Consider the following 13131-nt stretch of genomic DNA (forward strand, 5'->3'; position numbering starts at 1 on the left):
CTATATCATCATATTCACTCTGAGCTAAGAGTAAAACATGGGCCTTTAAGTGTTTCTTACTAACAATGTAATAAAGCAGGACTCATTTTGTGCCACATGCAGTGCAATTTTACCTTAAGTGGCCTGGACCAGTAAAGCAATTCCCTCATAATACTGTCAGTGTTATAGTTACAAAGTTTATATTGTCTTGATGCATGTTCACTCATCCAGGTAAGGAAACCCCCTCTAAATTCAGTTTATCTGGACGGGAGAAAAGTTTTGTTGCTCAGCCAAGTGACTCCTTCAGTCTCAGCTGACTGCAGGTTTCTCCAACTTTATAAACAGTACATATGCACAATGCCTGAAATGAGCACAACTGACAATGGGCTGTACGGTCAGGTTCTTCATCTTCTGATATGCAAATTCAACAGTTGCTGTGAGTGCCACTTATATTAATCTGTTCCCTCTGCTTTCCAACCCCAAAACACACTGCAGCAAAAACTGGTCCAAGGATCTGGCCTCTAATATGGTAATATAGCGTATGCTGTTGCAGTAAGTGCCAGGAGGATTGCAGTGATTTATAGATCAGGGAAACCGAACAACCTCTGGCTAAGAAGATGGCACAATACAGAAGAGCTAACTCGTCAGGCCAGGACTCCGCAGTCCATTTACACCTACAGGACAGTGTACAGTCTTCCAACAATGAGGATGGACACATGAAAAGGGAAAGACCATCTCTGAATCGAGGAGGGGCCTAAGGGTACATCTTTCACCATCTTACAGTACTGTGATTGCAGCCATTGAATACCATTGAATACCAGTCACTCTCTGTGAATGGTACTCATGGCCATTGATCAGTGGTGACTGATCAATTTGCATTTTAATGATCAATAAACTGACCTTGCAGCCCATTATTAATCAGTGGTGCCGGTTTCAGTCATTATCCAAATGTTCTGTTTATAAAGTTGGGGAAACCTACAGTTAGCTGAGACTGAAGAAGTCCTTTGGATGAGTGACGAAATGTTTCTCCCACTGAAAATGTCACGACCAGATGAACAGAATCAACTTTTGGGGAAGACGTTTGGGAAAAGTCTTAAGGTCTTCAGGTTTCAAGATTAGCCTCTTCCTCCTTGTGACTGGACAGCAGAGGGGCAAAAGGTGAATGGGGAGGGGTTGGGTGGCAACAGCGGAGATGAGGGGACAGATGTGTCTTTGAAGAAGGCAGAGGGGCAGCCTTGTAGGTTCTTGAGGGCTTCATTGCTGTAGACAACATTCAGCCACTCTGAATGAAGAGTTTTGATCAAAGTACAAGCCACCAGAGGGTTGGCCATTGCAACCGCTGGACCTTTGTAAAGTTCTGTGTGCAGGTCGAATACTTCGGCATAACAACTGTGCGAAGATACAGTATTGTTAAACAGGGTCTTCAGACTGAAAATAAAATCTTAATAATAAAAATGGCATTTTTATGCCCAAAACCTTATTTTCACCAGAAGAAAGGAACAAAATGAAAAAGATAAGAATTGTGTATAAAGTATTAAATTAACATCTGCCAAAGTCCTCTATGGGCAAAGTATCAGTTAGAATATTAGACTGATTTAAGGAAACTCGTATCTCATATAAATACCATAAATATTGAGCTTATTCCAGCTCAAACACTGCAAAAATCCACCACAATCTGTCACGGCCAAGGCCGAACCTGACAACCAGACTCAAATGCAGATCATACACAGAGGCACGGACGAGTGTAATAAACAGAACTTTATTTCCTAGGGCCTGACAAATACTGTGAGCTATGAGGAATAACATGGGACTTCAATTACGGTGGTAAACAGGAGTGACGCTAAACTATGAGAAATACTAGATTTACAAAAGCACCAGAGAATTGTGACGAGGGGATATGTACAGGGGCACGGGGCAGGAAACATGACCTGGAGGCTCTGAACACTAGAATGAGAGGAGACAAGTTTTAGTGACTGAGTCTGTAAATCCTGGTGAGTATGAACCATAAAGAAACATTCTTACTTTGGCAGGTGGAGGAATGGCAAGGAAGGGGTGAGTGGTCCAAGTGAGCAGTTTTTGGTCTCCAGGAGATGGTGGTCCGATTGAGTACTGTGACAGGAGGGCAGGCAGGTTAGTGAATCCGAGAGGTGCTGTGATGCAAAGAGCTGCCAAGCACAAACCAGCTTCGGGATGAAAGCTTGTATTGCCAGGAGATGGAGGTGGCAGACAACAGGATAGCTGATGGAAGAAAAAACACAGGTTGAATATAATCCTCTTGCAAACAAAATCTCTTTCAGTGACCCACTATGGTGACCAGCACTAGCTGCAGTTAGCTGAAGACTTAGCGAAGAGGAGTGGTGAGCGCTGGTCTTAAGTACTGGCAGCTCAATTGCCAGCAGGTGTGGAGACATGCAGGAAAGCAGCGACTCCGTGGAAAAACCCCAGCACTCACTCAGACCACGACACAATCAAGCCAATGTTTGATTTCTCATGACCAAAAGATGCATTTTTTTAATGATATCATACAAAATGATATCATACATATAAGGTTTATACAAGCCTCTCCATCGACTTTAATTGCATCTCTCAGTTTTGCTGAACAGTACCGCTTCGGAATTTGGAGCAGGCCCTCTGTCCATCATATCATACATACAGCCTGGATTCATTCAGAACAATTAGTTTGCGCTCATGTGCTCACCAATATCATCTGATTTATGGGGTTTCGCGGATGTTGATTGTCGTGGTTTTAGGCAAGGATTCAAGCGACACCTTGTAGAGCACTCAAACTCCGACCTTTATTATCTACTTCCTGTTTCCAAACCCCCTTTCACAATAAAACAGGTTATACTCAAACAGATTACACCACATCCTCCTTTCGCTGAAAACATCAAACTTACAAGAACATTTACTGCATATATGAAAACTGTACTCTTTTTTTCTTAGAACCTTTCATAGAAACTTTTGTTTCTCTTCAACCTTTTTTCCTTTACTTTTAAACCCATGATTTCTTTTTGTGTTTTGTTTATTTTCACAAGTCCAGTCTTTGTGGTTTTTTGACAACCCTGCCAGCCCTAGTTCTGACAGGACCTGGGTCTTCTGTCTTAGGAGTCAGAGTTGTAGTCGCCAATAGGTTTGAAGCAGGCAGGGCGTTCTCTGTTGGACTGACAGGCGTAATTGGGGTTTGTAACTTTGGAGTGGCATCTGGCAATGGCTGGAGGTGATGCCTATTTCTCCTGATGGCTCCTGAAGGGGTCTCTACAATGTATGAGCAGGGTGTGGAGTGAGAGGAGATGACCGTTCCTTCACGCCTAGTGTCTGTAATCCACACTGGTTGTCCCGGTGAGAGTGGAGGAAGTTCTGTCACACGATGTCTCCTGTTGTACGCAACACTGTCCTTCATCACTCTCTCTCTCGCTTTTGTCAACACTGTAGCCTTGTTGGGCAGGCTGGGATTGAGCAAAGAAGGAAGCTGGGGAACTGACGTGCGCAGTCTTCGTCCCATTAGTAGTTGCGCAGGGCTATATCCATTAGCCAATGGGGTTGCTCTGTAAGCTAGAAGTGCAAGATATGGGTCTTTTGCTTTCTTTAGCAGACTTTTTACAGTTTGGACATGACGTTCAGCCTCACCATTGCTTTGTGCAAATCTTGGACTGCTTGTTACATGCCTGAACCCATAGGCTGCTGCAAAGTCTTTGAACTGTTGGCTTGAAAACTGAGGTCCATTGTCACTGTAGAGAAACTCTGGAATCCCATGTCTGGAAAAGATTGATTCTAGATGCACTATAACATCCTCCGATCTTGTGGGAGTAAGTTTGGCTATTTCCACAAATTTAGATTAGTAGTCCACCAGAAGCACATAGTTGCTGTTGTTAAACGTAAAAAGGTCTGCTCCAACTTTTTGCCATGGTCTCTCAGGGAGTTGGCTTGGCATTAAAGGTTGCACTGGGTTGGTACGCTCTTTGATGCATATGGTGCAGTTTTTCACAAGTTCATTTATTTGCCCACTCAGACCAGGCCATCATACTGTCTCCCTGGCTCTCTCTCTGCATCTAGACATTCCCTGATGTCCCTCGTGTAGGGCAATGAGGACAGAGTGGCGCATAACAGTAGGGATCACTAGTCTGGTGCCTTTCAGTAGCAGATTGTCGTGTACTGTTAAGGTGTCTCTGTGTGGCCAATATGCTTTAATTGGGCCTGTGAGATGGCTGTTTCAGTACTGGCCAGCTGTTCTGACAAAAAGCCATGACATCTGAGTATATGCTGTCGGTTTTAAGCTGTTCCTTTAACTGTGTGATGTATGTCGAGGTAGCAGGCATGCATTTGACTATTTCATCCACATATATATTTGTGTCATCCAGTAGTTCAGCTGTAGCCTTAGAATCAGGGTCTTGGTTAACGGGTGCACGTGACAGTGCATCTGCTGTGAGGAGTGCTTTGCCTGGAGTGTATGAGATGGTGTAACTGTACCTCATGAGCCTTAGGCGGAACCGTTGGATTCTGGGTGGAAGCTCGGTTAGAGCTTGCTGTCCTAGCAGGCTGACGAGTGGCTTGTGGTCAGTCTCTAAGGAGAAGTGTCTCCCGATGAGAAAATCTTTGAATCTTTCACAACCCCATGTTAGTCCAAGTACCTCCTTCTCCACCTGTGCATACCTCTGTTCTGTTTCCGTTAAAGAACGAGACGCATATGCAACAGGTCTCCATTGCTCTCCCTCTTTTTGAAATAGGACTGCTCCCAGTCCATAGGAGGAAGCATCTGCAGACAGTTTTAACTCTTTGTATGGGTCATAGAGTGCAAGAATGGGAGTTGACGTCAGATCGCCTTTCAGCTGATTGAATGCTTTTTGCTGTGCGCAGCTCCAAACCCACTGATTTTTCTTCGAAAGCAGGTCTCTTAGGGGCTTGTCTTTTTTGGCCAGTCCTGGGATGAATTTGCCTAATTGGTTAACCATCCCGAGAAAGCTGCACACTTCACGGACGTTTGATGGCTCTTTCATTGCTGTGATCGCTCTAATTTTGTCTGGTCTGGCTGTACTCTCGCCGCAGACAAAACGTGTCCGAGGAACTTCACTTCCCGTTTGCTCAGGTCACATTTCTCCAGGTTTAGTGTGACACCGGCCTCTTGCAGTTTATTGAGCACTGTGTGCAGCCTGGCGTTGTGCTCCTGCTGATCCTGTCCCCAAATGAGGATGTCATCCATGTGACAAAACACACCTGGCAGCCCATTAAGGATCACTGACATTCTACGCTGAAAATGTTCTGGGGCTGACGTTATTCCAAAGGGAAGTCTGTTAAAGTGGAAGTGCCCAAAGGGTGTAATGAATGTTGTGTAGTGTGCTGACTCTGGTGACAATGGAACCTGCCAGAAGCCTCTGTTTGCGTCTAACTTACTGAAGACTTTTGCTCCCGCCAGGGATCCAAGTGTCTGTTCAACCGAAGGCAGGATGTACTTTTCTCTGCACACTGCTTCACTGAGGTGAGTGAGGTCAACACAAATACGCACAGAGTCGTTTTTTGTTGGCATTGGGACCATACCTGCACACCATTCTGTTGGTTCTTCAACTCTGCTGATTACTCCCATGGACTCCATTCTTTCCAGTTCCCGTTTCACCTTTTCACCCGTCTTGGTGTGGCCAGGGAAAAAGGCACAGCATTGGGTTTCAACTTAATCGTATAAGGTTGTTGCATTAAACCTAATCCCTGACACAGCTTTGGGTAGTTCTCATTCAACACATTCATGTCAATACTGTCAGCTCTACACACAAGGTTCAGCTTGACACTTGCTGGCCTGCTTAACAGTGCTATGTGCAAATCTTTGATAATGTACACATTTTCCTGTATTTCCTGTTCACCTTTGCAAATTGTTTCTCTGCTCATACCCAACACATCAAGTGGAGTACCACCTGGACCAAACAGTGGTCTATCTGGTTTACTTAACTCTGTCTCATTTTGGTTTATGCAGTAATACATCTGGGCTGGGATAACAGAGACGTCAGCTCCTGTGTCTATCTTAAATCTAACTTTGTGGTTTCTGATAGTAAAGTCTGCATACCAAGGATCTGAACCTGCGTCTACAGAACCAAGGAACACGGGTGTATCATCACTTTTGTCTGTTTCTATCACATGGACAGATTTAACAGATTTACACACTTTACTGAAGTGTCCTCTTTTACCACATGAGTGACATATTGCATCTTTTGCTGGACATTGTCCTTTACCATGCGCAGGGGTTTTCCCACACCTGTAGCATGATCTCCCATTTGGTGTTTTGTCCTTTGTTGTGCATTTACGTTCTCTTCTGGGTTTGAATGTTGAATGCTTTTGTTCCCTGTGCTTCGCTGTCACAGCATCTATTTCCATCTTATGTTCCCCTCTGATGTCTGTCTGTTGTTTTTTGATGACTTCAGACTGCCGGGCCTGATTAACCGCTTTCTCCAATGTCAAATCTTTGTCCATTTGAAGTCTCTCCACTAAGCTGATGTCCCTCAGACCCACGACGAGGCGATCTCTTATTAACTCATCGTGCAGTGCACCATAACTGCAGTTTTCAGCTAAAGCATAAAGTGCGGTGACAAACGAGTCAACAGTCTCATTAGCTTGCTGTGTTCTTTGATTAAAGCGGGCTCTCTCATAGATAATGTTTTTCCTGGGAACAAAGTACGTATCCAGAGTGTCTCTTACTGCTTGGTACTGCTGCCTTTGTATGTCTGATAAAGCTTGCCCTCGGAGGATATCATCTGCTTCATCCCACATGCAGTAGATGAGTGTGTTTACCTGGTTAGCCTCTGAGCTAAGGTGCAGGTTGCTTGCAAGTCGAAATCTTTCAAACCTCCTTATCCACTTTTCCCATTGCTGTGGCTCTGAGAAATCAAACAGCTCGGGAGGCTGGATGGTGAATGTGGCATTCGGGGGTAAGTTGGCGTTAGCATTATAGCCGCCGTTAGCTTGCTGGTGGGGCGGTGACGTGCGAGGCTGTGTAGCTGTTGCGATAGCTCCCGCTTCTTCGTCTGATTTTTGATCAGTACAGTGGTAGGAGGAGGAGGCCAGGAAACTAACAATGAGGATGGATTAGATAAGGAAGTTTCAAAAGCAGAAGATGGCATGGAATATAATCTGTGCAATCTAGGCTAAAAAATGACTGATGAGAAGAAACTCAGTGATGAGGAGAATGGCTATGTTGAGGCTGCTGTCACTCAAAGAAGGGAAAATCCCCACCTGAGAATCAAGTTTGGCTTTCAGCTAAAAATGTGATCAGGATGATCACAGAACCAAAAAACTATGACGTATCCTGGACTGATGACATCAATTACTGCTTTGGCCTATTCTTGACTGAGTCAAATAGTGTTAATTGCGATGAAAGTGGAGGGGAAACAGACTTATAAAGACAACTGAAAGCAAGTAAATCAAAAAGACATCAAAGCATACATGACTGTTTTTATTCTGAGCAGTGTGTACCTTTCCAGAATTGAATCTACCAGCAGTGTACAGTATGGGATGCAAAGTCATTTCAGAAATTTTATTAACACAACAAATAGTGATAAAATATTTATTGTTATAATTTCTCTAAAAAAAGAAAACAACAGGTCACCTGCCTAAAAAGATCATCAAAGAGGGAAAACACAGTGGGTTTCAAAATTTCCAAGCAAATCTCACAGTAGATTTTAGAACTGATCCTGTGTTTACAAGTATGCATATTTATTTATTTTATCTCTGTTGTCCTCTATAATAAAATTATTTCCCATTTATTTTTGTTTTTTTTTTTGTTGGGGGGGGTCTTCTAAAGTGAGATGATGTGCCGAAAATATGTATCAAACATGCTAAATTATTATTATTTTTTGATTAAGTTTGACATTGCTGTAAACGATCTATTTAAATATTTAGCCTGCAGTTAAAAATGAGTTAAACCAAACCAGAACAAACTCAAATGTATTTAATTCATTGTAAGGGCTATTTTAGTCTTGTATAAAGATTTTCTTTTATTATTAATATGAAGATATTTTCAGACTGCCATTGAATTGCGATGCCATGTGCAGCAAAAGTAACAAGCAGGAGACAATGACTTATTGTAAAGTAAGGAAGGCTGTAACTGTGATATTAATGATGAAGAGATTCATCTGAAAAAAGGTGTTTTTTTTCTCAGATTAAAAATTTGTGGAATTGTTTTTAAGACTAATCTACAACAAATTTGTTGGGTAACCGAGAAGAAAATATTTTATCTACTGCTGTAGACTCAGACTCTGTAGACTGCTGTACAGCTCTATTCTGTGTTCAGTTTTATTCACATCATGTGATAATTATCCTCAAAGAAATGCAGTAAACATCAAAGTCTGATAAGAAACAATATTATTATATGCATTCAAATGTTCTGCATCCAAATACTGTTGCAAGGATTTCTTTATAATACTGACAATGTAAGATTTTAAATATGTGATTACTAAATGTCAAACTTATCAATAAATCCTTAGATTAAAAGGTCAAAGCATTATGGTTCGCAAATTTCAGATTAAAACTGCAGAAAATATTCACAAAGTACAGCTTTTTAAAACAGAGTGCAGTTTAAGATGATTTAATGATAATACTAACCAAAGTGTTGAAGAATAAAACTGAGATGATAAAGGCATTTTATTACAATTTAGTAGAATTTCCTTTTAGTATAAAGTGACATATTTTAATAGTGCAGTTATTTTTTAACAAAACAAGTATTTTCTGAGATTCACTCTAAACTCCAACAACTATTGTAGGTTAGAGATCTAATGGAGCTGTCAAACATTGATCAGTGCAAATATCACACTTTTAGTCAAACATGCAATGTGACACAAACACATGACCAACATGAGGAGTTTCCCATTAAGATTTTAGACACCCTTTATCAGCCTTTTTAAGGAAAAGAAGTCAAATCAATATTTAAATTACCACTGAAATGTTTTTTTATTTACTGTAAATATTTACCGATAATTACAGAGCCCCTTTCATGAGCCAGATTCTTTGATCTGTGCAAAAATATGTGAAGATAATATGAGGCTTTAAAAACATATTAGTCAGACAAATAAACTGGATCTGTTGGATATATTTTTAAATATATTGCCTGTTTGTGTTTCCAGATTGAGCTTTAGAGGAGGAACAGTAATACAAAGAGTTTGTTTTCTCTCCAGTGTAACTTTTTCCACTTACTGTCATTTCATGAAGACTGATTTTAGGTTATTAGTTTGTTCCACGTGCAGTACAACGAGGAATCTGTTAATGGCCAGTGTGAATGGAAAAAATAATTACAGCGTAAAAAATTGCTCGGTGTTCATTCGGGGAACTGACAGACAGAGATGCAGATACTCTGAACAGGTTTTCTGCAGGAGTCTAAACCGTTTTTTTTGTTGTTGTTTTTTCAAGAAGCAGAGAAGCTGTCCTGCTGTTTGCTTCTGAAATGGGGCTTGACTGTGTTTAAGCAGCAGAGGAATGTTTTCCCAATGTAGCCCCTCAGACTGTGATCTCTGAAGCCATAGATGAGCGGGCTAAGAAAGCGTGGGATTAGGATAAAACAGAAATAATTGAAAAAGGCAATGTCTTCCACTGGCCAGTTAGTGTATAACAAAGTGAGACTTTCAGTGATGGGGAGAGTGAAAGCCAACATGCACAAAAGCAGCTGAAAGCCATGCAGCAGCACAGTGTGCTTGGCTTTATTCACAGATACTCTGTCCTGTCTCAGCTTCCTGGTTTCCAGCAGGATTCTCACATATGTGAAGAAGATGACAACAGCCACAACTGCAAAGAACATCACACTCACAGCAGTTCTGAATAATGCTTGGATTGGAGATGAGTTGATATGTAAATATTTGCAAAGTAGAGGTGTAGAGAGGAAATCTACAGCAGGACGCTGCTTTCCGATGGAGTACTCGATGATGAGGAACATGCAGCTTATAAGCCACAGACAAAGATTAATGATCCAGATACGGCCTGAGCGCCAGGCGGCCGGGCGCTGCAGGGGATAGAAGATGGCAACATAACGCTCCAGGGACATTGCAGCCAGGATTAAAGGTGTGTTCTGATAAGTAACAGTGGATATGAACAGCAGAGGAAAACAGTAAAAAACAGGAAATTGTACCTGACCCATTACAAGTAGGAAAAGCAGCACAGAGGACAGAAGCTGCAGAGTGTCATTGATCAACATGTGGGCAAACAGGATGTAACGTGGAGTGTTTAGGAACTGCCTGTGAGATGCAAACACATGCAGCATGACAACAATGCAGCAGAGGAAGGTGCAGAAGAAGGGGATAACTGCACATACTTTGATGATAACAGACAGGCTTTTTTGGGAAGTTGCATTAAAAGGAAGTTCAGTCAGATTCTGCATTCTGCAGCTTTAAGTTGCAGCACACCTGTTAAAAAAAGCACAACTTAAACTTCCATATACACAAGATAAAATAAAACATAATGCATAATATCATTCACATTTACAACAGAAATTAGCTGCCTCATGTTAATAAAGTAATCAGCAAAGTCAAATCACCCTGTAATACAAACCATTTACCCATTAAAATGAGACATTGCCTCGCTCACCTAATAACAATGACTTTGTCTGGCAGAAGAGCTCAGATTTCTCTTCTTCTCAGCACACAACATATTTTCAACAATCAAAGTGTCAAAGATGGTCTTCTCTTGTCTGATCTGTTTGGCGCTGGTTATCTTATGTTTGACTCGGTGCTGATTCCCCAGAGATAAATTAATTTTATGCTATCGTCATTAAACATCACGGTTCTCATTAACTACAGATTACTGTAGGGGAAAAGGATTAAAGCACCTTTTATCACAGGATCCATGAAAGGAAGTTAAACAAACAAGTGATTCTATATTGCAAGGCATCAAAAGCAGCAGTTGCAACGGTCAAGTTAGACAAAATGTTCTCAATTTGTATTTCTACAAATTGTTTTTTCCTTTTCAGAGCACCAAGCTCCAACTCCACCCCCAGTTTCATGCGTCCTCTTCTCCTCACCTGCAGTGCATCGTAAGTAATTAGCTCACCTGTATTTAGGACCAGCTCACACCTCCAGTCTTCGCCAGTTTGTCAGCTATTCTTTAGCAGTAAATCGGCCTCAATGCTTCGTTTAAACTTTGTAACATCCTGTGTTAACCTATTGTTCTCTGTCTTCGGCATTTCTGGATCACTACCCACACTAACCAGATGGCGCCAGTGTGTGGCTCGCCGTCTTGCTCTTCCTCTGTTGTGTTTGCTTATGTTGTTTTTTATTGCTAGAGTCAACTCTCGTTTAATGTACAATCACCAAAAACTGTTGGACCTCCGACTAGTTGCCAGTGATCTCACCAATGCAACTTATAATGGACACAAGGCGTTACCTCCATTCCTGTTGTATGTTCACCAGTATGATAATGATGAAGCAGTAAACTCAGTTAACGTGGTTTTATTAACCAGCAGAGAACTTACATGCTTGGATTCAATAACGGAATGGCGCCTATACCACTCAAAACATACACACGCCTACACGGAGGTACGGCAAGCGGATTAGGACAAAATACCAAACTAACAGCAGGTTATCTACATCCCCCTTCTTTAGTACATCCCCAACCGGATATAAAGTTTAATGCATGCTAAGTAATAATAATCACAGCATTAATGGTGACATATGCTGATCCTTAGGAACATTTAAATTTGCAAGCAGATGGAAGAAATAAACATGACAAAAATATCATTTTGCTGTATAAAGTTAAATATGATTACTACTGAAAATCACCTCAAACAGAATTTAACTTGAAGCGTGGACATCAGTAACTATTGGATCAAACATCAAACCTGAAAATGTTCTGTGTTTTAACTAGTACCCAATTAATCCCTATATCTTGGATTTGGTTTGCACACACGACCAAAGCGTGTCCTGTAAACACCATCACTCTTGGAAGGTCTTTGAGAATGCAAAACATCAGAAGAGCTCTCAACATGAGTGCTGTCTTTAAACTGTTCTACATCATTGTTTTCACCCACAACCTGCAGTCCATCATAATGATGATGATCAGTGTCTTTCTGAACAGTAACAGGCTCAGACACAGGCAATATGTGTCTGCGATTTCTCCTGTAAGTGTTTCCATCTGACTGTACCAGGTAGGATCTAGGTTCTTTACAAAGTTCCTTCACCACACCTGTGCGGTCATAACCCTGTGGGGTCTGTAACCTCACTACTTGTCCTTCGTTGAGAGGTGGAAGTGGTCGGCTGGATCTGTCATAACAGACCTTCTGAGTCAGTCTCTTGTTGAGTAGTTGGGCTTTCACTCTCTCAGATTCACGGTGCTGTGGTTCGAGCAGTTTGGTTGAGATTGGGAGCGTAGTTCGAGTCTGTCTGGATAGAAGTCGTTCTGCAGAGGAACCCAGGTTCACATCACGTGGAACATTCCTGAGATTCAGCAGGTTGAGAAATACATCAGTGCCATCTCTGTGTGACTTCTCCATCAGCTGTTTAGCACTGCGCACTGCTCTCTCAGCAAGCCCATTGGATTGAGGATACTCTGGGCTGCTGGTGACATGTTGAAAGTCCCACTGTGAAGCAAAGTCTTTGAAACGCTGGCTTGTAAACTGCCTTCCATTGTCTGAGATCAGAGTGTGTGGAGCACCATGAACTGAGAAGTGTCTTTTCAGCTTCTTGATGGCTGTCGCTGATGTCAAATTCCTTTAGCAGGTCAATCTCAAACCAGCCTGAGTATGAGTTGACTACTACTAAATAGTGCTTACAGTGCCACTCAAAGATATCTGTAGCCACAGTTGACCAAGGAAGATCTGGAACTTCATGCAGATGAAGCGGCTCTTTTTGTTGGTGAGGTTTAGTGCTGTTACACACCGAGCAGGAAGTAACTGTTTGTTCAATATCTCTTGACATGAACGGCCAGAAGATGATCCCCCGTGCTCTCCGCTTGGTAGCTTCTACGCCGGGATGTCCTCTGTGCATGATGGTGATGTAGTCTCCTTGCAGTGATTTTGGGATCACGGCTTTGGAACCTTTAAGAATGATGCCATCATCCACAGTCAGCTCATCTCTGAAAGGGAAATATGGATGAACCGCCGTGGGAAGGTTGTGGAGTCGTTGTGGCCAACCATGTTTGATGAACGAGCTGAGCGCTTGCAGTGTCTCATCCTCAGCTGTGTGTCCTTTAAGTTCC

The 13131-nt window shown here is 42.0% G+C and overlaps 1 protein-coding gene and 1 long non-coding RNA gene across 2 annotated transcripts; both read right to left on the reverse strand.

Moving 5' to 3' along the window:
• Nucleotides 1-1707: 1707 nt before the first annotated feature.
• LOC148098945 (uncharacterized) lies at nt 1708-6958 on the reverse strand. Its single transcript, XR_015720039.1, has 3 exons — nt 6751-6958; nt 2002-2217; nt 1708-1923 (listed from the first exon to the last, which is right to left on the reverse strand). It is a non-coding gene; the product is annotated as an uncharacterized LOC148098945 (long non-coding RNA).
• Nucleotides 6959-9355: 2397 nt separating this feature from the next.
• LOC148098946 (odorant receptor 131-2-like) lies at nt 9356-10396 on the reverse strand. The gene has a single exon (XM_087851615.1). It carries the CDS (start codon nt 10319-10321, stop codon nt 9356-9358), a length of 966 nt encoding a protein of 321 aa, XP_087707741.1. The 5' UTR covers nt 10322-10396.
• Between the last annotated feature and the right edge of the window lie 2735 nt (nt 10397-13131).

The sequence above is a fragment of the Neolamprologus brichardi genome, chromosome 14 (assembly GCF_056152115.1).
Source record: "Neolamprologus brichardi isolate AB-2024 chromosome 14, ASM5615211v1, whole genome shotgun sequence".
NCBI lineage: Eukaryota > Metazoa > Chordata > Actinopteri > Cichliformes > Cichlidae > Neolamprologus > Neolamprologus brichardi.

Bases quoted from the DNA above. Each gene is read 5' to 3' on its own strand.
- LOC148098946 (XM_087851615.1), bottom strand. From the start codon at position 10,321: ATGCAGAATCTGACTGAACTTCCTTTTAATGCAACTTCCCAAAAAAGC.